The sequence below is a fragment of the Triticum dicoccoides genome, chromosome 5B (assembly GCF_002162155.2).
Source record: "Triticum dicoccoides isolate Atlit2015 ecotype Zavitan chromosome 5B, WEW_v2.0, whole genome shotgun sequence".
In the NCBI taxonomy this organism is placed as follows: Eukaryota; Viridiplantae; Streptophyta; class Magnoliopsida; order Poales; family Poaceae; genus Triticum; species Triticum dicoccoides.
Genome location: NC_041389.1, coordinates 670,456,651 through 670,483,763, shown reverse-complemented (window position 1 = coordinate 670,483,763; position 27,113 = coordinate 670,456,651). Strand labels below are relative to the sequence as shown.

The following is a 27,113-nucleotide window of genomic DNA, read 5'->3' as shown; positions in this document are numbered from 1 at the left end:
TATAGGGGGAGAGGGGGCTGCGCCCCCACCTAGGTTTCCACCCCTAGGGGGCGGTGGCCAGCCCTAGATCCCATCTAGGGGGGCGGCCAAGGGGTGGAGAGGGGGAAACTTGCCCCCCAAGCAAGGTGGGGCGCCCCCTCCCCAAACCCTAGGCGCCTTGGGCCCTTGTGGGGGGGCGCACCAGCCCACCTGGGGCTGGTCCCCTCCCACACTTGGCCCATGCAGCCCTCCGGGGCCGGTGGCCCCACTTGGTGGACCCCCGGGACCCTCCCGGTGGTCCCGGTACGTTACTGATAAAACCCGAAACTTTTCCGATGACCAAAACAAGACTTCCCATATATAAATCTTTACCTCCGGACCATTCCGGAACTCCTCGTGACGTCCGGGATCTCATCCGGGACTCCGAACAACATTCGGTAACCACATACAAACTTCCTTTATAACCCTAGCGTCATCGAACCTTAAGTGTGTAGACCCTACGGGTTCGGGAGACATGTAGACATGACCGAGACGTTCTCCGGTCAATAACCAACAGCGGGATCTGGATACCCATGTTGGCTCCCACATGTTCCACGATTATCTCATCGGATGAACCACGATGTCAAGGACTCAATCAATCCCGTATACAATTCCCTTTGTCTAGTGGTATTGTACTTGCCCGAGATTCGATCGTCGGTATACCGATACCTTGTTCAATCTCGTTACCGGCAAGTCTCTTTACTCGTTCCGTAACACATCATCCCGTGATCAACCCCTTGGTCACATTGTGCACATTATGATGATGTCCTACCGAGTGGGCCCAGAGATACCTCTCCGTTTACACGGAGTGACAAATCCCAGTCTCGATTCGTTCCAACCTAACAGACACTTTTGGAGATACCTGTAGTGCACCTTTATAGTCACCCAGTTACGTTGTGACGTTTGGTAAACCCAAAGCATTCCTACGGTATCCGGGATTTGCACAAGCTCATGGTCTAAGGAAAAGATACTTGACATTAGAAAAGCTTTAGCATACGAACTACACGATCTCTGTGCTAGGCTTAGGATTGGGTCTTGTCCATCACATCATTCTCCTAATGATGTGATCCCGTTATCAATGACATCCAATGTCCATGGTCAGGAAACCGTAACCATCTGTTGATCAACGAGCTAGTCAACTAGAGGCTTACTAGGGACATGGTGTTGTCTATGTATCCACACATGTATCTGAGTTTCCTTTCAATACAATTATAGCATGGATAATAAACGATTATCATGAACAAGGAAATATAATAATAACTAATTTATTATTGCCTCTAGGGCATATTTCCAACAGTCTCCCACTTGCACTAGAGTCAATAATCTAGTTCACATCGCCATGTGATTAACACTCACGGGTCACATCACCATGTGACCAACATCCAAAGAGTTTACTAGTGTCACTAAACTAGTTCACATCATCATGTGATTAAGACTCAATGAGTTCTGGGGTTTGATCATGTTTTGCTTGTAAGAGAGGTTTTAGTCAACGGGTCTGCAACATTCAGATCCGTATGTACTTCGCAATTCTCTATGTCATATTGTAAATGCTGCTTCCACGCTCCACTTGGAGCTATTCCAAATGGTTGCTCCACTATACATATCCGTTTTGCTACTCAGAGTCATTCAGATAGGTGTTAAAGCTTGCATCGACGTAACCCTTTACATCGAACTCTTTATCACCTCCATAATCGAGAAACATATCCTTATTCCTCTAAGGATAATTTTGACCGCTATCTGGTGATCCACCCCTTGATCACCTTTGTACCCTCTTGCCAGATATGTAGCAAGGCACACATCAGGTGCGGTACACAGCATAGCATACTGTAGAGCCTACGTCTATAGCATAGGGGACGACCTTCGTCCTTTCTCTCTTTTCTGCCGTGGTCGAGCTTTAAGTCTTAACTTCATACCTTACAACTCAGCCAAGAACTCCTTCTTTGACTGATCCATCTTGAACACCTTCAAGATCATGTCAAGGTATGTGCTCATTTGAAAGTACCATTTAGCGTTTTTTATCTATCCTCATAGATCTTGATGCTCAATGTTCAAGCAGCTTATTCCAGGTTTTCTATTGAAAAACACCTTTCAAATAACCCTATATGCTTTCAAGAAAATTCTACATCATTTCTGATCATCAATATGTCAACAACATATACTCATCAGAAATTCTATAGTGCTCCCACTCACTTCTTTGGAAATACAAGTTTCTTATAAACCTTGTATAAACCTAAAATCTTTGATCATCTTATCAAAGTGTATATTCCAACTCCGAGATGCTTACTCCAGTCCATGGAAGGATCGCTGGAGCTAGCATACCTTTTAGCATCCTTAGGAGCGACAAAACCTTTCTGATTGTATCACATACAACCTTTCCTTACGAAAACTGGTAAGGAAACTCGTTCTGACATCCATCTGCCAGATTTCATAAATGCAGCTAATGCTAACATGATTCTGACGGACTTAAGCATCGCTACGGATGAGAAAATCTCATCGTAGTCAACTCCTTGAACTTGTGAAAAAACTCTTCGCCACAAGTCGAGCTTCATAGACGGTGACATTACCGTCCACGTCCGTCTTCTTCTTAAAGATCCATTTATCTCAATGGCTTGCCGATCATCGGACAAGTCCACCAAAGTCCATGCTTTGTTCTGATACATGGATCCTATCTCGGATTTCATGGCTTCTAACCATTTGTCGGAATATGGGCCCACCATCGCTTCTCCATAGCTCGTAGGTTCATTGTTGTCTAGCAACATGACCTTCAAGACAGGATTACTGTACCACTCTGAAGTAGTACGCATCCTTGTCACCCTACGAGGTACGGTAGTGACTTGATCCAAAAACTTTGTGATCACTATCATAAGCTTCTACTTCAATTGGTGTAGGCGCCACGGGAACAACTTCATGTGCCCTGCTACACACTTTTTCAAGTGACGGTTCAATAACCTCATCAAGTCTCCACCATCCTCCCACTCAATTTTCGAGACAAACCTTTCCTCGAGAAAGGACCCGATTCAAGAAACAATCCCTATTGCTTTCGGATCTAAATTAGGAGGTATACCCAACCATTTTGGGTATCGTATGAAGATGTATTTATCCGTTTTGGGTTCGAGCTTATCACGATGAAACCTTTTTCACATAAGCGTCGCAGCCCCAAACTTTTAAGAAATGACAGCTTAGGTTCTCCAAACCATAGTTCAAGCGGTGTCGTTTCAACGGAATTACGTGGTGCCCTATTAAAGTGAGTGCGGTTGTCTCTAATGCCTAACCCATGAACGATAGTGGTAATTCGATAAGATACATCATGATACGCACTATATCCAATAGGGTGTAAATATGATGTTCGGACACACCATCACATTATGGTGTTCCTGGCGGTATTAATTGTGAAACAATTTCCACAATGTCTTAATTGCGTGCCAAAGCTCGTAACTCAGATACTCATCTCTATGATCATATCATAGACATTTTATTCTCTTGTCACGATGATCTTCAACTTCACTCTGAAATACTTGAACCATTCAATAATTCAGACTTGTGTTTCATCAAGTAAATATACTCAGTATCTACTTAAATCATCCGTGAAGTACGAACATAACGATATTCACTGCATGCCTCAGCACTCATTGGACTGCACACATCAAAATGTGTTACTTCCAACAAGTTGCTATCTTGTTCCATTTTACTGAAAACAAGGCTTTTCAGTCATCTTGCCCATGTGGTATGATTTGCATTTCTCAAGCGATTCAAAATCAAGTGAGTCCAAACGATCCATCTGCATGGAGTTTCTTCATGCGTATACACCAATAGACATGGCTCGCATGTCTCAAACTTTTCAAAAACGAGTGAGTCCAAAGATCCATCAACATGGAGCTTCTTCATGCGTTTTATACCAATATGACTTACATGGCAGTGCCACAAGTAAGTGGTACTATCATTACTATCTTATATCTTTTGGCATGAAAATGTGTATCACTACAATCGAGATTAAATTTACCATTCCTTTAGGTGCAAGACCATTAAAGGTATTATTCAAATAAATATAGTAACCATTATTCTCCTTAAATGAATAACCGTATTGCGATAGACATAATCCAATCATGTCTATGCTCAACGCAAACACCCAAAGACAATTATTCAGGTTTAATACTAATCTTGATGGTAGAGGGAGTGTGCGATGTTTGATCACATCAAACTTGGAAACACTTCCAACACATATCGTCAGCTCACCTTTAGCTAGTCTTCGTTTATTTCGTAGCTCTTTTATTTCGACTTACTAACACTTAGCAACCGAACCGGTATCTAATACCCTGGTGCTACTAGGAGTACTAGTAAAGTACACATTAACATATTGTATATCCAATATACTTCCATCGACCTTGCCAGCCTTCTTATCTACCAAGTATCTAGGGTAATCCTGCTCCAGTGGTTGTTCCCCTTATTATAGAAGCACTTAGTCTCGGGTTTGGGTTCAACCTTGGGTTTCTTCACTAGAGCAGCAGCTGATTTGCCATTTCATGAAGTATCCCCTCTTGCCCTTGCCCTTCTTGAAACTAGTGGTTTTACCAACCATCAACAATTGATGCTCCTTCTTCTTTTCTACTTTTGCGGTGTCAAACATCGTGAATACCTCAAGGATCATCATATCTATCCCTGATATGTTATAGTTCATCACGAAGCTCTAGCAGCTTGGTGGCAATGACTTTGGAGAAACATCACTATCTCATCTGGAAGATCAACTCCCACTCGATTCAAGTGACTGTTGCACTCAGTCAATCTGAGCACAAGCTCAACGATTGAGCTTTTCTCCCTTAGTTTGTTGGCTAAGAAAATCGTCGGAGGTCTTATACCTCTTGACGTGGGCACGAGCCTGAAATCCCAATTTCAGCCCTCGAAACATCTCATATGTTCTGCGATGTTTTAAAAAACGTCTTTGGTGCCTCAACTCTAAACTGTTTAACTGAACTATCACGTAGTTATCAAAACGTGTATGTCCGATGTTTGCAACATCCACAAACGACGTTTGGGGTTCAGCACACTGAGCGGTGCATTGAGGACATAAGCTTTCTACTGTCCGCATAATCGCTACTGTCAACTTTCAACTATATTTTCTCTAGGAACATATCTAAACAGTGGAACTAAAGCGTGAGCTTACGACATAATTTGCAAAGATCTTTTGACTATGTTCGGGATAATTAAGTTCATCTTATGAACTCCCACTCAGATAGACATCCCTCTAGTCATCTAAGTGATTACATGATCCAAGTCAACTAGGTCGTGTCCGATCATCACGTGAGACGGACTAGTCATCATCGGTGAACATCTTCATGTTGATCATATCCTCCATACGACTCATGCTCGACCTTTCGGTCTCTTGTGTTCCGAGGCCATGTCTGTACATGCTAGGCTCGTCAAGTCAACCTAAGTGTTTCACGTGTGTAAATCTGGCTTACACCCGTTGCATGTGAACGTAAGAATCCATCACACCCGATCATCACGTGGTGCTTAGAAACGACGAACTTTCGCAACGGTGCACAGTTAGGGGGAACACTTTCTTGAAATTTTAATGAGGGATCATCTTATTTACTACCGTCGTTCTAAGCAAATAAGATGTATAAACATGATAAAAATCACATGCAATCAAATAGTGACATGATATGGCCAATATCATTTTGCTCCTTTTGATCTCCATCTTCGGGGCTCCATGATCATCATCGTCACCAGCATGACACCATGATCTCCATCATCATGATCTCCATCATCGTGTCTTCATGAAGTTGTCTCGCCAACTATTACTTCTACTACTATGGCTACCGGTTAGCAATAAAGTAAAGTAATTACATGGCGTTGTATAATGACACGCAGGTCATACAATAAATAAAGACAACTCCTATGGCTCCTGCCGGTTGTCATACTCATCGACATGCAAGTCGTGATTACTATTACAAGAACATGATCAATCTCATACATCACATATATTCATCACATTCTTCTTGGCCATATCACATCACATAGCATACCCTGCAAAAACAAGTTAGACGTCCTCTAATTGTTCTTTGCATGTTTTACGTGGCTGCTATGGGTTTCTAGCAAGAACGTTTCTTACCTACCCAAAACCACAACGTGATATGCCAATTGCTATTTACCCTTCATAAGGACCCTTTTCATCGAATCCATTCCGACTAAAGTGGGAGAGACTGGCACCCGCTAGCCACCTTATGCACCAAGTGCATGTCAGTCGGTGGAACCTGTCTCACGTAAGAGTACGTGTAAGGTCGGTCCGGGCCGCTTCATCCCACAATACCGTCGAAACAAGATTGGACTAGTAACGGTAAGCATATTGAACAAAATCAAAGCCCACAACTACTTTGTGTTTTACTCGTGCAAAGAATCTACGCAATAAACCTGGCTCTGATACCACTTTTGGGGAACGTAGCAGAAATTCAAAATTTTCCTACGTGTCACCGAGATCTATCTATGGAGAAACCAGCAACGAGGGGAAGGAGAGTGCATCTACATACCCTTATAGATCGCTAAGCGGAAGCGTTCAAGAGAACGGGGTTGAAGGAGTCGTACTCGTCGTGATCCAAATCACCGGAGATCCTAGTGCTGAACGGACGGCACCTCCGCGTTCAACACACGTGCAGCCCGGTGATGTCTCCCACGCCTTGATTCAGCAAGGAGAGAGGGAGAGGTTGAGGAAGACTCCATCCAGCAGTAGCACAACGGCGTGGTGGTGATGGAGGAGCGTGGTAGTCCAGCAGGGCTTCGCCAAGCACCGCGAGATATGAGGAGAAAGAAAGGTAGGGCTGCGCCAACAGGAGAAGAAACTCATGTGTTGGGCTGCTCCTATGCCTCCACTATATATAGGGGGAGAGGGGGCTGCGCCCCCACCTAGGTTTCCACCCCTAGGGGGTGGCGGCCAGCCCTAGATCCCATCTAGGGGGGCGGCCAAGGGGTGGAGAGGGGGAAACTTGCCCCCCAACCAAGGTGGGGCGCCCCCTCCCCAAACCCTAGGCGCCTTGGGCCCTTGTGAGGGGGCGCACCAGCCCACCTGGGGCTGGTCCCCTCCCACACTTGGCCCATGCAGCCCTCCGGGGCCGGTGGCCCCACTTGGTGGACCCCCGGGACCCTCCCGGTGGTCCCGGTACGTTACCGATAAAACCCGAAACTTTTTCGGTGACCAAAACAGGACTTCCCATATATAAATCTTTACCTCCGGACCATTCCGGAACTCCTCGTGACGTCCGGGATCTCATCCGGGACTCCGAACAACATTCGGTAACCACATACAAACTTCCTTTATAACCCTAGCGTCATCGAACCTTAAGTGTGTAGACCCTACGGGTTCGGGAGACATGTAGACATGACCGAGACGTTCTCTGGTCAATAACCAACAGTGGGATCTGGATACCCATGTTGGCTCCCACATGTTCCACGATTATCTCATCGGATGAACCACGATGTCAAGGACTCAATCAATCCCGTATACAATTCCCTTTGTCTAGTGGTATTGTACTTGCCCGAGATTCGATCGTCGGTATACCGATACCTTGTTCAATCTCGTTACCGGCAAGTCTCTTTACTCGTTCCGTAACACATCATCCCGTGATCAATCCCTTGGTCACATTGTGCACATTATGATGATGTCCTACCGAGTGGGCCCAGAGATACCTCTCCGTTTACACGGAGTGACAAATCCCAGTCTCGATTCGTGCCAACCCAACAGACACTTTCGGAGATACCTGTAGTGCACCTTTATAGTCACCCAGTTACGTTGTGACGTTTGGTACACCCAAAGCATTCCTACGGTATCCGGGATTTGCACAAGCTCATGGTCTAAGGAAAAGATACTTGACATTAGAAAAGCTTTAGCATACGAACTACACGATCTCTGTGCTAGGCTTAGGATTGGGTCTTGTCCATCACATCATTCTCCTAATGATGTGATCCCGTTATCAATGACATCCAATGTCCATGGTCAGGAAACCGTAACCATCTATTGATCAACGAGCTAGTTAACTAGAGGCTTACTAGGGACATGGTGTTGTCTATGTATCCACACATGTATCTGAGTTTCCTTTCAATACAATTATAGCATGGATAATAAACGATTATCATGAACAAGGAAATATAATAATAACTAATTTATTATTGCCTCTAGTGCATATTTCCAACATGCCAAAGCATATTACCACCTGCAAAAAGTGGTCATACAGAGGAAACCGATCTAGGCCGGCTTGCTCAGCCATGCTTTTTTTTTAAAAAAAAGGGGAGAGGGGCCACGACCTGGATTCTGCTCCATTGCCGAGTCGCTCGCAGGCCTCCGTCTCCGCTGGCGGGTCTTACTACTATGGCCATGTGGCCCCAGCCTCTACCAAGTCACTACGGGCTGGGTAAAAATCCAGACGACCCCACAACAACTTGCCGGCCTGCCGCCTCCGCCTTGGGGTATCTGCTTGGTGGGAGAACAGGCGGATTAATCCTGCGTTGTTAAGAAGAACAGAAGTTATCTACGGACATTGCGTACGAATCGTCTGTCGTACCAATGCACCAGGTGATATCCTTTCAATTTGTTTTTTATCAGTGCTTGTTAAATTTTTTGTGAAACAACAACTCTGCCATACAGTGTTGTCATCTGCAGGACAAAGTTATTTTATAAGCTGGTGTTATACCACGGGGGCGCAACACGTGTTAGCAACTTTTTGCACCGGTGTTTCGTCTGTGCCTTGCTACTCGAAGGGCATGTGTATGAGCCGCTGCCCCGTGGTCCGGGTTACATCAACTCGCCGGGACCACACCTGCAGTCGGTTCATCTGACCGTGCCCGCGCCGACTCAACCGTTCGCGCGCACGACCGACTCGTTTGTCCGTACGGCTTACAATGTCACGGCCGACTCACGCATCCGCTTCATCTTCTAAATGTCGCAGGTTGACTCCAACATATATATCAACAAATCACAGCCATGTCTGCTCACACAAGTTGTCCAATGGACATATGTAAGCCGCCCCCGCTGCGTTGAGCCGCCCCTTTCACGTTGAATGGATCATCCATCATCCGAACAAAATAGCTGATATCCATCTAAGTTAATTTTATTAGCACATGTTGTTTTTGTCAAAGAACAGGTTTATCTTTGCCTTGGTCTGCAATATTGTTTATGCAGGGCAATTATTTATGACAAAAAGTAATATTATACTGCAGAGATGGAGGCACGCCAACATCTTTTGGTACAGGTGGTCGTCGTTACTCAACGGACTTCCGCACCGGCTTACAACGACGTGGCCGTCTCTCGCGTCCGCACCGGCTTACAACAAGGAGGACAACTTGCCCGTCCGCACCGTCTTACAACATCGTGGCTGTCTCTCACGTCCGCACCGGCTTACAACAAGGAGGACAACTTGCCCGTCCGCACCGGCTTACAACGCCACAGCCGGTTTATCTGTCTGTGCCGCCTCAGATGTTGCGGTCATCTTTACCGTCCGTCTCTCGCGGCCTAGTCTACATCAACACACCGGGCCGCGCCTGTCTGCGTGAGTTGTTTATTGAGTATGAGGAAGTCACTACTTGGGAAGCCCGGTTTCTCTTCCAATAAATTGGAGGCAAATTATCATATATTATCAGCCGTCGTCTACACTGAATGGCTCAATGGGCAGGCGCACAAGTCGCCGCCACTACAGTTTGGTTAACTTCAAACAGCCAGTTGGAAGGAGCCATTGGCCGAGTTGCTGACACGGCTCATACGGGATCATTTATAACCCACCGCAGTCACCTCAACCTTATGTGGATTCACATTGCGCTATCAATGCCAATGATATACACCCTTTTGCTATGGTCAAATATGGAGAATCTCAAGCCAACTCTCTGAGTTATCTTGAGACTCGGGGGCTACAATGGTATGGCTCGGCAAAATTAGCCGGTTTCAATGAATTCAAGAACTCCGGGTCATTGAAGGGAAGATAACCCGGCCTTGGAGGCTACTGCTTTATTGACGAATATTTAAAGGCCGTCAGAAAGATTTCTGGCTTAAAAAGAAGGACTCCGGTTTAAAATCCGATTCAAGAGATATCTCTCTCCTACAAAGCACTGACATTCTTAATATCTGTTTTAAAAACCGGTTCAAGGGAAATTTATTTACCGCAAGGCTGTGAAGCTCTCAATCCGAATCAAATCCGGCTCAAGGTAAATTTATCTCTCTCAAAGTTTTAAAGCTTTCAAATCCGGTTTAAACTTCCGGTTCAAAAAGAATTAATCTCTCGCAAGTTTGAGTTCTCAGAAAGATTAAAGGGTGCCAAAAAGAACTTGCTGCCATGATGCGCGGTTCAAACATAGGTATCATGCCTTACGGCTTATCTTATTATGGTCACTTGGGGGCTTCCTGCTCATCGGTCATAGCTATCAGTACCCTCTTGATCGGCGCAATGCCAAAACTTATATAGTCACTTGGGGGCTTCCTGTTCAAACATAGGTCGTATTCGAACCAAAGAGAACATAGCTGTCGATACCCTTTTGATTAGCAAATTGCTGAACCTACTTGGGGGCTTCTTGATCGTATCCAAATCATAGCTCAACCCCTTTGGGAATCGACGTGGATCGTATTCGAATCAGCGTCGCTAAACAACTCTTAAGGTCACTTGGGGGCTTCCTGTTCAAACATGGGTCGTATTCGAACCAAAGAGAACATAGCTGTCGATACCCACTTTGATCGGCATCGCCAACGCCACTGGGGGCTATATGATTGTATTCGAATCTTAGCTTAACCCCTTTGGAACGGTTTACTGATCGTATTCGAATCAGAAGCCTCAAAATTTTTATCTATTTTTATACAATCGCAAGTATTTGAGTTGTCACAAATATCATATGTGCCGGCTCTTACAGAGTTGAGTTATCAAACTTCACTGTCCGGGTCACATAAACCGGCGGTATCATGATCATAGGGATCTTGTGATCTGTTTGTGTGCAGGATAAGACTACATTTGGATGTTACCCACCCTGGCTTTTGATGCTAAGTCGCCAGGGCGTATGTTGTTTTAAACTCTCTGCAGGATTTACAGAGCTATGACTTACATAAATGATTAAGTTCAAGCCCATCATCAAAGATTGAAATTGGTGTCTCAAAGGGGTTATCAATTCTTGATTTTCTCAAAGGCTATAAGCCGCCGGGTTATAATGGAGGCGTATTAAATTGCCATCGGCCAAGAGCCGCTAGGTATTTAAACTCCGGATTTACTTGTCAACCGATGAGGTATTCAAATCTTTAATAGCCAAAACTGGCTGGATTTTCATGATGATATTGAATGATTGAGGTTTTCATACCGGATTATATTATTCAAATCTTGAATAGCCAACATGGCTGGGTTTCTATTGTGATTATCAATAACCAGTGTTATGATTAAGGTTTTCAAAGTCGCTTTAGCGCAACGGCTATTATTTTTATCAATGGATATGATTTGTTTTACAATGGAGGAAATAGTCCCGAGTCGCTGCAGGATTATGACCCGGCACTTAGGGGCTACATTATTCAAACTGAGATTACATCGAAAATACAAGTCCCATGTCACTGTCAGCATGCACCATGGTACTTGGGGGCTAATGCAGAAGTCATTTTTTGCTCAACTTATTGAAGACCCGACTCATCACATTCTAAATGAGCCGGCCCTTGGGGGCTACCAATTGTTCCTGTCAAAAATTCAAGGTACACAAGCCTCAGTCCATTACATTGAAAGATCCACTACTCAATTGGTAGAGTACAAAGCTATTAACCTTATGGATGTGGGTTCAAGCCCCATGGTGGAGATTACATCATATGATGTTATTATCAATGAATTATATACAAAGTCCCAACTCAGCATACCTTACTGAGCCGGCCCTTGGGGGCTACACGTTGCTGCTCTAGTTTACATGATCATATTTACAAAGTCCCTGCTGCATAATGACCCGGCCCTTGGGGGCTACACTGGTAAGTTTTATGAGCATAAGGCAATTACAAGTCCCAGGTTGCTGCAAGCATGACAACCCGGCACTTGGGGGCTACAGGTGATATACATATAAAGGGGAAAATCTTCAAATTCTCAGTTTTGAGCAGATCAGATTGACCCGGTGTTGGCAACAGTCATGACCCGGAACCATCAGTTTTTATAACCCGGCGATTTTGTAAATCATAGCTTGGCAAGTTCTACATTTTCAAGCCGGCTGAATATCTATTGAAAATTATATGAGTATTTCAAGACCTATATTTTTTTAAGCCGGCGCTTTGGAAGCCGACTCAAATGGATTATTTGTTTACAATATTTCTTCTACAAGCAAATTGATTGTGAAGCTGGTCTATTGACCCGGATTTTCTAGAAGAAGGAAATGACAAGGACTTAAGGATGTTCAGGTGCCGGTTTACAAGAATTATTAACCCGGAGCACAACCTGTCAAATTTGTTCTTGCATTTATTTTGCAGCATAAGTTTACCATGGATAAATCCAAGCTAAACTTGGGGGCTAATGTCGGGGATATACCCCGCAGTGTAACCCGGCCGGACTTGGCGACTCACTAATGACCCGCCCTGACTAGACGACACAGTAAGTGACCCGCCCGACACCTGGCGACTTACGGGTAACCTGGCAAGCGGATCAGAGGAGTGACAAGACCCGAGGGCCCAAGAGGCTCAAGACCCAGAAGGCCGGCTTACGTTATGGTAGCCCGGCTTAAGAGGAAGGAAGCAAGACCCGGACTTGTATTCAACTTGTAAGAAAAGATAGGCTAGTCCTAGTCCTACTAGGACTCCACATGTAACCCGCCCCTCTAACTTATATAAGGAGGGGCAGGGCTCCCTAAAGAGGGACAAGGAACAAGAAACAATATCTAGGGCTAGACAGAAAGAGGCGAGCCGGCTTACGACGACTCCCTCATGAGCATAATGAGACCTAGCCTCAAACAGCATGTAGGGCTATTCCGGATGATGTTTCCCGGGGCCCGAAGCTATCTAAATCCTTGTCTTGCGTGTTGCGTCTCTCGCCCAGATCAACCCCTCTCAAGCTACCGCATAGATGCGTTGGCCTCGCGACTAAGTCCTGACACTAAGGACATCTGCCGTGTTAATTTCACGACACCTAGAGGTGCATCAAGGACATAATTCTTCTGTGCAGCAATGAGGATAAACCTCAGATCACGGATCCAATCCGCATCATTGCTACTAACATTTTTCAACATAGTTTTTCTCTAGGAACATATCAAAAATAAACATAGGGAAGCAACAATGCGAGCTATTGATCTACAACATAATTTGCAAAATACTACCAGGACTAAGTTCATGATAAATTTAAGTTCACTTAATCATATTACTTAAGAACTCCCACTTAGATAGACATCCCTCTAATCCTCTAATTGATCACGTGATCCAAATCAACTAAACCATAACCGATCATCACGTGAAATGGAGTAGTTTTCAATGGTGAACATCATTATGTTGATCATATCTATTATATGATTCACGCTCGACCTTTCGGTCTCAGTGTTTCGAGGCCATATCTGCATATGCTAGGCTCCTCAAGTTTAACCTGAGTATTCTACGTGTGCAAAACTGGCTTGCACCCGTTGTAGATGGACGTAGAGCTTATCACACCCGATCATCACGTGGTGTCTGGGCACAACGAACTTTGGCAACGGTGCATACTCAGGGAGAACACTTTTATCTTGAAATTTAGTGAGAGATCATCTTATAATGCTACCGTCAATCAAAGCAAGATAAGATGCATAAAATATAAACATCACATGCAATCAATATAAGTGATATGATATGGCCATCATCATCTTGTGCTTGTGATCTCCATCTCCGAAGCATCGTCATGATCACCATTGTCACTGGAGCGACACCTTGATCTCCATCGTAGCATCGTTGCCGTCTCGCCAACTATTGCTTATATGACTATCGCTACCGTTTAGTGATAAAGTAAAGCAATTACAGCGTGATTTCATTGCATATAATAAAGCGACAACCATATGGCTCCTGCCAGTTGCCGATGACTTGGTTACAAAACATGATCATCTCATACAATAAAATATAGCATCATGCCTTGACCATATCACATCACAACATGCCCTGCAAAAACAAGTTAGACGTCCTCTACTTTGTTGTTGCAAGTTTTACGTGGCTGCTACGGGCTTAGCAAGAACCGTTCTTACCTACGCATCAAAACCACAACGATAGTTCATCAAGTTAGTGCTGTTTTAGCCTTCTCAAGGACCGGGCATAGCCACACTCGGTTCAACTAAAGTTGGAGAAACTGACACCCGCCAGCCACCTGTGTATAAAGCACGTCAGTAGAATCAGTCTCGCGTAAGCGTACGTGTAATGTCGGTCTAGGCCGCTTCATCCCACAATACCGCCGAACCAAAGTATGACATGCTGGTAAGCAGTATGACTTGTATCGCCCACAACTCACTTGTGTTCTACTCGTGCATATAACATCTACGCATAAAACCTGGCTCGGATGCCACTGTTGGGGAACGTAGTAATTTCAAAAAAAAATCCTACGCACACTCAAGATCATGGTGATGCATAGCAACGAGAGGGGGAATGTATCTTCATACCCTTGAAGATCGCTAAGCGGAAGCATTTATCAACGCGGTTGATGTAGTCGTACGTCTTCAGATCTGACCGATCCAAGTACGGAATGCATGGCACCTCCGAGTTCTGCACACGTTCAGCTCGATGACGTCCTCGCCTTCTCAATCCAGCAAGACGGGCGAAGTAGTAGATGAGTTCCGGCAGCACGACGGCGTGGTGACGGTGTTGGTGAAGAACAATCTCCGCAGGGCTTCGCCTAAGCACTACAAAAACTATGACGGAGGATAAACTAGAGGGGACAGGGTTGCCGGCACACGGCTTGGTGTTTCTTGATGTGTCTTTGGTGCTAGCCCTGCCCCTCTATTTATATGTTGAACCTTGGGTGTCGAAACTTGGAGTAAAAGCCTCCACAAAGTCGGTTTCACCCGAAAGGCAAGAGTCCTTCTCGGACTCCAGGGCCAGACGCCACAATCCTTGGCGTCTGGCCCAGACGCCATGGGCCTCGGCGTCTGGCCCAGGGCCAGATGCCAGGGTCTCCGGCGTTTGCCCCCCCGGCCTCCGCAAAACTCCTTTTGCACCGACTTATAGCCCCGTGGGCCTGACCCCTTGGCCTAACCATGTCATCCAATATATGAATCTTTACCTCCGGACCATTCCGGAGCTCCTCGTCATGTCCGTGATCTCATCCGAGACTCCGAACAACATTCAGTCACCAACATACATAACTCATATAATACTATATTGTCAACGAACGTTAAGTGTGCGGACCCTACGGGTTCTAGAACTATGTAGACATGACCGAGACACCTCTCTGGTCAATAACCAATAGCGAAACCTGAATGCCCATATTGGCTCCTACATATTCTACGAAGATCTTTATCGGTCGAACCGCATAACAACATACGTTGTTCCCTTTGTCATCGGTATGTTACTTGCCCGAGATTCGATCATCGGTATCTCAATACCTAGTTCAATCTCGTTACCAGCAAGTCTCTTTACTCATTCCATAATACATCATCCCGCAACTAACTCATTAGTTGCAATGCTTGCAAGGCTTATAGTGATGTGCATTACCGAGTGGGCCCAGAGATACCTCTCCGACAATCAGAGTGACAAATCCTAATCTCGAAATACGCCAACCCAACAAGTACCTTCGGAGACACCTGTAGAGCACCTTTATAATCACCCAGTTACGTTGTGATGTTTGGTAGCACATAAAGTGTTCCTCTGGTAAACGGGAGTTGCATAATCTCATAGTCATAGGAACATGTATAAGTCATGAAGAAAGCAATAGCAACATACTAAACGATGAGTGCTAAGCTAACGGAATGGGTCAAGTCAATCACATCATTCTCCTAATGATGTGATCCCGTTAATCAAATGACAACTCATGTCTATGGTTAGGAAACTTAACCATCTTTGATTCACGAGCTAGTCAAGTAGAGGCATACTAGTGACACTCTGTTTGTCTATGTATTCGCACATGTATTATGTTTCCGGTTAATACAATTCTAGCATGAATAATAAACATTTATCATGATATAAGGAAATAAATAATAACTTTATTATTGACTCTAGGGCATATTTCCTTCACCATGGGCCTCCAAAAATGTTACTGGAGTAGCGACCCTTGACGAATAAGGCCGATCACGGTCCACGTCGCACGCTGGACTGATTTCCGCGTGAATCGGATGACCTAGAACGATTGGATCGCGAGAATGGATGGCTGAGAATATTATAGCCTGAGATGCCTCGAAAAGTGCTCGGTTATACTGTTTCTAAATAGCAACGATACATACGTGTCGTGTCCCCTTTTCTCATTGGAATCAAGCACCGTAAGATCGAACCCATCACAAAGAACCTCTTTCCATTGCAAGATAAATAGATCAAGTTGGCCAAACAAACCCAAATATCGGAGAAGAAATAAGAGGCTATAATCAATCATGCATATAAGACATCAAAGAAGACTCAAATAACTTTCATGGATAAAAACATAGATCTGATCATAAACTCAAAGTTCATCGGATCCCAACAAACACACCGCAAAAAGACTTACATCATATGAATCTCCAAGAGACCATTGTATTGAGAATCAAGAAAGAGAGGAAGCCATCTAGCTACTAACTACGGACCCGTAGGTCTACAAAGAACTACTCACGCATCATCGGAGAGGCACCAATGGACATGATGAACCCCTCCGAGATGGTGTCTATTTTGGATATGGTGTTTCTGGAACTTGCGGCAGCTGGAGTTGATTTTCGTCGACGAGCAAAGAGGCGGTGCGGGCGGCCAACGAGGAGGGCACAACCCATCGGTGTGCGCCTGGCCCCTAGGCGCGTCCTGGTGGGTTGTGCTCCCCTCGGAGCTCCCCTCAGGTGCGTTCCTGGCCCACTGGATGTCTTCTAGTCAAAAAAATCCACAAAAAGTTTTTCTGCGTTTGGACTCCGTTTGGTATTGATTTCCTGCGATGTAAAAAACATGCAGAAAAAAGCAACTGGCACTGGGCACTATGTCAATATGTTAGTATCAAAAAATGATATAAAATGACTATAAAATGATTGTAAAACATTGAAGAATGATAATATAATAGCATGGAACAATCAAAAATTATAGATAAGTTGGAGACGTATCAACATGCGGGGAGACGACACACGCGTGGAGTCGTCGTGGTGACCTGGAATTGTGTCGGCGTCGCGGAGTTACCAAAACGTTGTGATCTATATGCTGGAGTTACCAAAACCAATACTCCCTCCATCCCAAAATAAGTGACTCAACTTTATACTAACTTCAGTATAAAGTTAGTACAAAGTTGAATAACTTATTTTGAAACGGAGGGAGTATTAATAAGAGGAGTCGGCCTGATCAAACAAAGAAAACTATTAGCACCCCATGTCTTCGCATGTACAATTGTACATACATTTTTACCTAACTAATATTGCAGCTCAAAAGCTTATATTCCTCTTATAAGATGCGGCCGGTTTTATCCTTTTTCTTTTCCTTTTTATCTGTGAGCATTTCCACCTCCTTCCTATCAGGCCAAAGGCCCATTTGACCAACACAGAAGCCCACGAAAAAAGTTTACCTAGGATGAGGCGACGGACGCACCACGACCACTTCAGTGTTCTCCGTTAGCCTGAACTCCTTCCTGCTCTCCTCCCTGCTCCTTCCCATGGACGTGGTCAGTCCCTTCTTCTTCTCCTATTCCTTCCTCTCATGATGCTCTCTCAAACCCTCTCTCTCCATAGAGAGCTAACCATGGAGAAGCAGACACACTCCTTATTGACTGTGTGGACGGCTTATTGGTATCAACTCATAGAAGTATTTAAATTGGTGAGATTTTGCTTAAGAAAGCGAGGTGGGACTTTTGGCCGTTTCCCCCCGCATGCTTGTAACAGAATCGCTACACTGTCTGGTGGCTTCTTTTGTTAAATACAAATGGAGCCGGGGCTTTCGAGAGCCCTTTTCCTCTAAAAAAAAGCGAGGTGGGACTATCTAATACCAACCAACCTTTCTTTTGTCCGTGATCATAAGCTTGGTCAATTGGACACCTCCTTATACATTGAATAGAAAGCCGGGCATGCACATGCATCATTATTTTTGCCACCTCCGCCGGACTACATGGTTTTGCATGGGCCGAGTTTTGTGGGCTGAGGCCCAAACAGCCGATGGGTCTGACAAAAATCTGGTAAAACTTGAATTAGGGAGAAGTCCAACTCACGTAAAACTACAACAACCTATGAAAATTTTGACGGACGGACGAAGCTACGGACGAAAATTTGGTGGGAAGAAGGGATCACCCTTTTATTATTAGGTAAAGATTAAAATAAGTTTTAGAGAGGATTTTATAAAAAAAGTAAACCTATGCTCTGATTACCACTGGAATTGTCGTGCCCCAAACAACATAGCAGTGACAATTGCCACATGATTATAAAAGCATGTTAGGCTACAAGCTAGTGAAGGTAGTACACAGAAACATTTTATTTATTATCGTAGCAACGACTACAAGTATCCCTATTACATGTGAACCTCTTTATTCATCCCCTCCCGGAGTACTACTCCATCGTTCACCATCACTTCCATTGCTTACCTCTGCAAAGAATAAAATTAGCAAAATAAAATTCTCTAGCTTGTGCACAAGATAAGCTAGTCTTGCATGTGAGCATAGTGAGTGTGCAGGACCAATAAGAAAGTGACATGTAATAGCAAAATTTAGTTTTGACAATAGATCCGATGGTATTCTTGTTAGTGATGTACCGCCCTGTGTGGTGAATTTTGTATCGAACGATTGTAAGTTTCGCACTGGTTAATTAATGTAAGGTGGTATTAAAACAATAAGAAAGTGACGTGTATGCATGTAGTCAAAAGCATGGCGTGTACTCCCTCCGTTTGGATGGTGCCATAAGCACCCTGCCTGAGAAAATGGGCGCCTGACAGGTCGCAGCGGCTCGGGTGTCTTTGGCCTGGTTAGGCAGCCGAGATAGACGTGGTTTGTTCCAGTCCCTGAGCTTTCTCTGTGCCTGAGAATTAGTAAAATAATCAAGCAGGGGAGAGTACATACATGGACGCACCTGATTGCTTTTGCCCGAGTCAGGCCTCCAATTTTGGTGGCCTGGCTCCGGCTAATTACTTGTCGGACATCTCAGGTCAGGCTGGTCCAAATAGCACTCAGGCACCAACCAAACAAGATGCATGTGCATGCCCGGCTTGCTTCTGGCCAAGCAAATTTCGCTCAGGGTAGCAACCAAACACAGTCCCTTAGCCCATGCTTCCTCCCCACACTAGCATGCAGAACCCAACTAGCCATGCGTCTACAAGGGCACATTAGTATTAGGGCATCGCCAGCGCTGGCTCTCAAAGCGAAGTACCATCCGACGAGGTGGGCTTGGGTCATAGCACGTGGCCAGGCCTACGAAGTGAGTGAACGGTCCATCAGGGACCGGCTTGGGGCCCTGCACACAACGTTTGGGGCAGTATTGGAAACTTCGACCAACTTCCATTGCGGGTGCCTTATTTTAAAACTCGCTGCTGGTAAGATCCTGTGTATAGGCTTTTTTCCTAGTAGTGGCCCCGACACCATTGCAGCCGACCGAGCGGGCAGGGGGCATCTCACGTGTCTTCGGCCGGGTTGTAGCAACGTCAATGGTTGTCTCTCAGCGCTTGTAGATCACCGGTGACCGCTTTGATGACGACGCTCACTGGGTCGCGCTTCGCCGGTGGCAACACTGATTCAGGCGAGGTGACTTTTGCATTGTTGCGAAGAAGGAACGGACGGGGATGACCGGTAAAGAGATAAGGTTGTGTTGCAAAAAAAGATGCATGGGTCTAGCATGTGTTCAACGCGAGAGGGGGGTGCATGATCAAATCAAATCGACTCAATCAAATCACACAACCCGCACACGACCGATCGAAGTTTCAGCCGGACGGCCGGGTAGAAACATTTACCTAAACCCGGGCATGGGCAACCCGGCCCGAGCCCGGCCCGAAAAACCCGGGCCGGGCTCGGGCTTTGTTTTGCAGCCCGAAAGGTGGTTCGGGCCAGCTCGGGCTTCCCTTTTTCTATTTTTCGGGCCGGGCTTTCGGGCTTCGGGCCGGACTTGCACGTACACGTACTAAAAAACAGCGTTCGAGCCGGGCTTTCGGGCTTCGGGCTTGATTTCGGGCCGGCTCGGGCTTGAAATCAGAGAGTATTTCAGGCTTCGGGCCAGGCTCGGGCTTGAGAAATGAAGGTCAAGCTTTTACAAGCCCGGCCCGGCCCGAAAATTTGCCCAGGTTTACATTTACCCGTTCAGAAACACATCCAACGATTGAACACCAATCTTGACACTTATCTGACGGCTGGTGAGCCGACCTGAGACTTGAAAATCTCAGTCGATTAAGAATTAGGAGCATCCTAAAAAAAAAACAAAGCCAAGGTCATTTCACCAAAGTCACAGCGCACATTAAAAAAAAAGTCACAGCGCAGGCGAGAGGGAAAGGGCAAAGGCGACGCGAACTGGGAGGCGGCTCCTGTCGCCCTCAGCCGACCCCCGCGTCCTCGGCGTCGGCGAGATGACGGCGATGCTCCGATCTGCGCTTGGGTCCGCGCTCCGGCCTCCCGCACCGGCCTCCCGCTTCTTCCGCAAGGGCGTCTCCGGAAGCCGCGACGCCACAAGGGTAAGGATTTCCGCTGCGATTGGCGCCTGGTGGGGGACGGGGACGGGTACGGGGAAGGGGAGGGGGCGAAGCTCGCAACTGGGAGCGTACCGGCGCGAATAGAAAACCTGTTCTAAGAGGCGTAGGCTAGCTGCTTAGGGCACCCCTATTCTCCTGCGTTCGCTCGGCTCGTGTAGGTGCTTCTGCGATGTCTCCTGCTCTGCACTATTTCTCCAGCTATCAATGAAATATATCACCTTTGAAAGGGTTTGGATGTGTAATTATTTTTTATATTACTGTGCATACTATAATTGGGATACGATTTTCATACGACGCTCTGAATCGGTTGCTACAGGCCACCGCGGAACAAATTTGATGGATGGATGTTATTTGGTGTTGTAAGAAAATCGTACTCAACCTATTGTATGTGTAGCAGTGTTCAATTATTTTCCTTCTCCTTTAAGAGGCTAGTTGGTTAAGGTAACCGGTATATTCATTGTTTGTGCAAGGTCAATTTTCTTTTGTCACCAACTACCAACTAATGTCATTTGTGTAATTGAGAAAAAACAATGGAGAGTGAAGGGCTCGGCAGGATCCCCAGCTGTATGTGCTCCAGATAGAAGGAAAGTGTGATGCAGATGGAGATCAATCATGCACCCATGACGTTGTGACTGGTGTTGGCGGCCAAAAAGGGCGTGATGAGGACACAACTGCTAAGTGGACGAAGGCTGTGGAGCTCGCGGCGCACTGGTCAAGGGTTCCTTCGGGAGAGTATGGGAGCCCAGGCAACTCTTTTTGCGGGATATGCATGAGATGCCCGCTGGACAATGAATCAGGCCTGCTTGAACTTGCTTGAGTAAATGCGGGATCCTGAGCGGCGCTTGATGGGCGTAGTTTGATGGGCAGGATAACAACTTTGCGGGATATCCTGCCCCACTTGTACGCCTAGTTGTTCAACCATTCTCTGCAGGTTAAGTTGCTGACGAGTGGAATGAAGCGGCTAACGTCTGTGATAATGTCGCTAAGTGAAGTAGGGGCTAGGAGTGTGGTGGAGATGGAGTTAGAGCTAAGGGCAGGAAGGGTGTCGTCGGCAGGAAGGGTGCCGACACCTGTGGCGGGGGCGGAGAGTGAGCCATCTTGGCTCATTGGAAAGAGGTGAGGAACTACCCAGAATTGGATACCATGATAGAAACAGAGGTATTTACTGAAGCTGAATTTGATTCATTTGATTCAGAGTACAATTACAGACTCTTGACAACCACATCACATCGTGCAGATCTGGCTAACATGCCCACCAACAGTGCAAGGACCAAGCCAAAGACTAACTGAATAGATTGTGTGTTACACACACAAATGTATCCTTAACATTCCCCTGGAGTGGCATCAACGACTGGCTAGATGCTGAGACTGGATCAGAATCCACTGAAATTGAAAACAGCAGCCGGTAGGCCCTTTGCAAAAACATTAGCAAATTGGAAGCCTGGGTACATGTAGGGCTCTCACTTGTCCAAGAGCAACGCTTTTCCCCACAAAATGGAGATCAGTCTCAATGTGTTTTGTTCTCCGATGCAGACAGGTTTAGCGGAGAGGTAGAAAGCAGAAATATTATCACAATAAGCAATAGTAGTCTGTGTGGCTGGTCGATGTAGTTCCTGCAGAAGCTGGTGAAGCCACACTATTTCAGCCGCAGCATGTGCAATTGAGCAATATTCAGCTTTGGCCGAGGACCTGAAGCCAGTGAGTTGTCGTTTTGATGACCATGAAAACAGGTTATCACCCGAAAACACACAATACCAGGGGTGGAGCATCCAGCCCAGTCGGCATCTGAGTATGCTGTCAAAAAGGTCGGTGAAGAAGTATTGAAGTGTGGGGCAAGTGCCCTTGAGACAATGAATAATGCACTTAACAAGGTTCAGATGGGGCTCACGAGGATCGTGCATAAAGAGGCATGCCTGCTGAACAGAATAGGAGATGTCTGGTTGAGTGATGCTTTAAGTGGGATCAGAAACACATGGCCCAGAAGAATCTAGTTTTTTACCAGTATCAACCGGAATGCGAGCAGTGTTGCAGTCTGATGCCAACTTTGTCAATCAGTTTAGAAATAATATTAGCGTTGTGAAAGAAAAGGTTCTGAATAGGACCGACTGACAGAAATGCCAAGGAATTGATGTAGAGCTCGAAGGTCAGACATGGAAAATTCTGAACGAACAGAGGTGATGACTGAATTTAGAGAATCACGGGAAGATGCAATAATAATTATGTCATCCACATAGAGGAATAAATAAGAGTGTGAGTGGCAGTGTGAAAGATGAGGAGAAATTATCACTTAGAAGCAGTGAAACCAATAGACTGAATAAATGTAGCAAAGTGATTAAACCAAGCTCGAGGTGCTTGTTTTAGCCCATGAAGGGACTTTTTGAGATGACAAACATGATAAGGAAGAGAGGGATGTTCAAAGCCTTTGGGTTGTTGACAATAGACAGTTTCTTGTAAGTAACCATGAAGAAAAGCATTGTTAACATCAAGTTGGTGAATAGGCAAAGAGGAGGAAACTGCAATGGATAAAACAACACGTATGGTGCTTGGCTTGACAGTTAACACCAAGAGAGAATTCCTGATCATAATCTATCCCTGGTGTTGAGAATAACTCATACAGACCCATCTGGCTTTATACAGCATTTCAGTTGGTTGGGTGAGGAACAAGCTTCGATGTGTCATTCTGAAGAAGAGCATCAAATTCAGAATGCATTGCTTCTTTCCAGTTTGGATCATGAAGAGTAATGCGGTAGGATTTTGGAAGTGGAGAAATAGAAGGTTTAGTGGCGAGAAGGTTGAGCCGACTTGCAGGTATAGCAAAACTATGTTTGACTGTAGTGGTCATACGATGATGATTGGAAGGCATGGCAACTGGGATAGCATTTGCTGGTGAAGGAGGTGTCGCAGGTGATGAAGAATCAGAAGTAGAGGGTGAGGAAGATGAGGTGGTGGTGTCATTGGTAGGAGTTGAGGGACAGGGAGAAGGATCAGGTGGAGAGGCTGATGAGGCTGATGTCTGAGGTGCAACTGGATCAGAGGTTTGTGGACAGGCGACAGAAGGAGTAGTGGAAGACAAAAATGTTGGTCTGGGCGATGTGGCAAAGAGAGTGTCGTGCGCAAGTGAGTGAGAAGAAGACTGAAACAAACGGAATTGATGAATCATCAAAGACAACGTGTTGTGAGAGAATGACACGACCTGATGCTAAATTCAAGTAACGATATCCATGGTGTTCATCTGGATAGCCTATGAAAACACAAGGAGAGATCTGGGTGCAAGTTCATGAGGGGTGGTGCCAGTCATGTTAGGAAAACAAAGACAGCTGAAAACAAAGTGTATCATATATTCATATGGTGGAGGAAAATTATGCAGAGAAGAGAAGGGTGTAGTCGAGAGAGAAGATTTCTAGGGTCTAACGTTAATAAGATAATTAGCAGTGCAAAGAACCTCCACCCAATAATCTTGGGACATAGTGCCTGAATTAACAGAGTTTTCTAAACTACATCATTGATGGTTCGAAGTGCACACTCAGCTTTTCCACTTTGGGAAGAAGTGTAGGGACAAGAGAATCTGAAGACAATGTCTTGAGTAAGAAAGAATTCTCAAAGTGTGGTTATTGTCAAATTCATGGCCATTAATTATCACATTGAAGAAATTTAATTGGAGTAGAAAAGTGAATGGAGACATATATTTGAATGTTAAGAAAGGGGGAGTAAACATCAGACTTGGCATGCAATGGGAAGGTCCATAAGTCAAAATGCAAGAGCTCAAAGGGAGCAGAAGTAGATTTCATTGAAGGATAAAATTGCAACCGTACATGTTTTCCTCTTTGACAGGCTTCACAGAGGGCTGGTTCATGAGGATCTTTTCTACAATGAATAGTACAGTAAATTGCTGAAGTAAACTAGGTACAAGATGATGGTTTGGGTGTCCTAAACGATGGCGCCAGAAATTGACTGAGGCGAGGAAGGCTGACGGAGCAGTGGAGGAAGCCGGCATGACATCATGAAATGGGTATAGGTTCTTCAAACAATTTTGCCACGTGATCAGTGCCTGAGTCGCTAGGTCCTTCAGAGAAAGGCCAAAGGGTCAAGTACAACGGAGACATGGTTGTCAGTAGTAAATTTGACGAACAGGTATCATTTTTTGACAAGTGAGGGTGCAACAAGGACATTATGAAGTAGAGGTTTGCTAGCAGTATGAATAAAGAATGTCCAAGGTGAAAAACAGATAAATGTGAGCCATTTTTTACAGTTATTTGAGGAAATAAGGCGGTGGGTTTGACACATGCAGCATGCCATATGAGCTGGGCATGTGTGCAGAAGCACCTGAGTTGAAGATCCAGCCTCCAGCCTTGGTGTTGGTGTTCATGGCGAGCAGGAAGGCAGCCTGGCCCCGTGAAGGTGTTGCAGGTGTCGTGGCCGGTGCAGAGGGTGCTAGAGTAGGCGGTTGCAGAGGATTTGACGTGTAGTTCATCGGTGTGGCCAGGAAAGGCGCAGGCGTGGACGTCAGCTGGTGCCCTAGCTGTTGGGAGTGACACGAAGGAGGTGTTCGTCTGATGAGACTGTAGTCCTGGTTCCCCAACAGGGTGTTGAGGCGGTGGCACCAGTTGTCACTGTGCCGATGGTGCTGCGTGCCAATGGACGCCACCGTTTCGCGCAGCTGCTGCCCATGGGGCAGGATAGGTCTGCACGAGCCCTGTCCACGGATCAATCTAAGGAGGTGCTGCGTAGATGACGATGAAGCAGCATGAGGTGCAGAGGTCAAAGTAGCGCCAGAGGTCGTGGAATCGCGATGCTGGAAGCCAGGAATCGAGTTTTTGCCCTTGTAATCGGGTCGTCGAACATTTTTGACATGGTGAAAAATCGGTTCAGTAGGCGAAAACAATCAGCCTGGGTCTAGTGGCTATAGCAGTGTACTGGACTATTTTGGTTGTGCACCAACAGGACAGTTTTCGACGACATTGTCGTCCCCGAGCCCCTGGTGGGTAGGCATTGCGTTGAGACGGTGAATCTTTGGAATCTTAGAGCAAAGCGTGAAGAACTGGCCTCAACACTTTAGCCTTGGTTCTCTTGGTTGTTTATATGGGAAAGAGCTTGTCGAATTTGTTGCTGATGCCCGCAAGGAGCAGGGTGACAAGGGTGCGGTCAGCGATGGTGTTGCCGATCTTGCGTAACTCGTCCGCCATGGCCTTCAAGCGCTTGAGTAGTGTCCGACTGGCTCGTCACGCTGGCGGGTCGTCCTCATCTGTTTGTTTGATATTTATATTCAAATATTTGATATATATTCAACTGCCCTTTGTTTACAGCGCAAGTTGTCCTCCAGTGGCCGAGATGGATCAAACAACAGCACACCTGCCGATCTTTTTGGTGATGGTTCCTCCAAGACCTGGTACTTGCATCATATCCATATTTTTTTTGTCAAATGTGAGATAACATTTTATTATCTTATCTTGGTACAGCTTGGAAAAATAGTTTCTGCACATTTATTGTTACTTGTGTCATTTTCAACAAAGTTATCACTGTATTTTGTTCATAATCACTTATTGATTTGCTGCCGAGGTTTGAATTATAGCTTATCTTATTGATGGTGGCTCATAGGAGAAGGCCAGAAGTTGTGTTTATCACCGCAGCAGCCCTCTCAATGGCTACCTACACATACATTGTGAATGGGAAGACCGTGTTAGGGTACCAGCGTGAAGTGATGGAGAACCAGGACGAGGTGAAGCCGGAGAAAGACAACGCCATCTAGTTCTCGTCGATCTCTAAAAAATACAAGGCCGAGCCGACCTCTTCGATTGCAACATATTTGGGACCCTTTACTGGCTTGAAAGCAAAAGTGTCATGTAATTTGAGAGGATGGTCGGTACAATTTGATGTGCTGGTGTTGGAAATATGACTGAAGTGGTTGTATTTCGATATCCAGAAGTGTTGCAGTGCTATGGCTGGAAATGATGTAGAATTGCTATGATGTAACGCCCCGAGATCGATGCGCCAGGTGTCTTTCAGTTATTCGCTGTCGTTGCCATGTCATTTGCTTGCGTGTTGCACTTTGCCATGTCATCACGTGCATTTCATCTGCATGCTTTTCAAAACATGCATCCGTTCGGGTTTTCCCGGTTCTTTCCGTTGTCCGTTTTGAGCCCAACCACACTCGCACGCGCCCGCGGCACCTCCCAGTTCTTGTTTTGCGAGTTGCAGGAAAACGTTCTCAGAATGGACCGAGAGTTGACGAGTGGTCTTGGTATATCATCGGTAGACCGCCTGTCGAATTTCGTTCCATTTGGAGGTCGTTTGATATCCTAGCGGTTAACCGAGTTAACTGAAACCCCTCTCTCTTTGCAGCCCAGCACCCCTTCACAACAACCCACTA

The 27,113-nt window shown here is 45.7% G+C and overlaps 1 protein-coding gene across 1 annotated transcript; it reads left to right on the top strand.

Moving 5' to 3' along the window:
- The first annotated feature begins 20,484 nt into the window (after positions 1 to 20,484).
- LOC119312494 lies at positions 20,485 to 26,759 on the top strand. The gene is made up of 3 exons (XM_037588229.1): positions 20,485 to 20,728; positions 26,050 to 26,132; positions 26,342 to 26,759. The coding sequence occupies exons 1-3, from the start codon at positions 20,624 to 20,626 to the stop codon at positions 26,490 to 26,492; spliced, it is 339 nt and encodes a 112-aa protein (XP_037444126.1). The 5' UTR covers positions 20,485 to 20,623; the 3' UTR covers positions 26,493 to 26,759.
- The last annotated feature ends 354 nt before the right edge of the window (positions 26,760 to 27,113 follow it).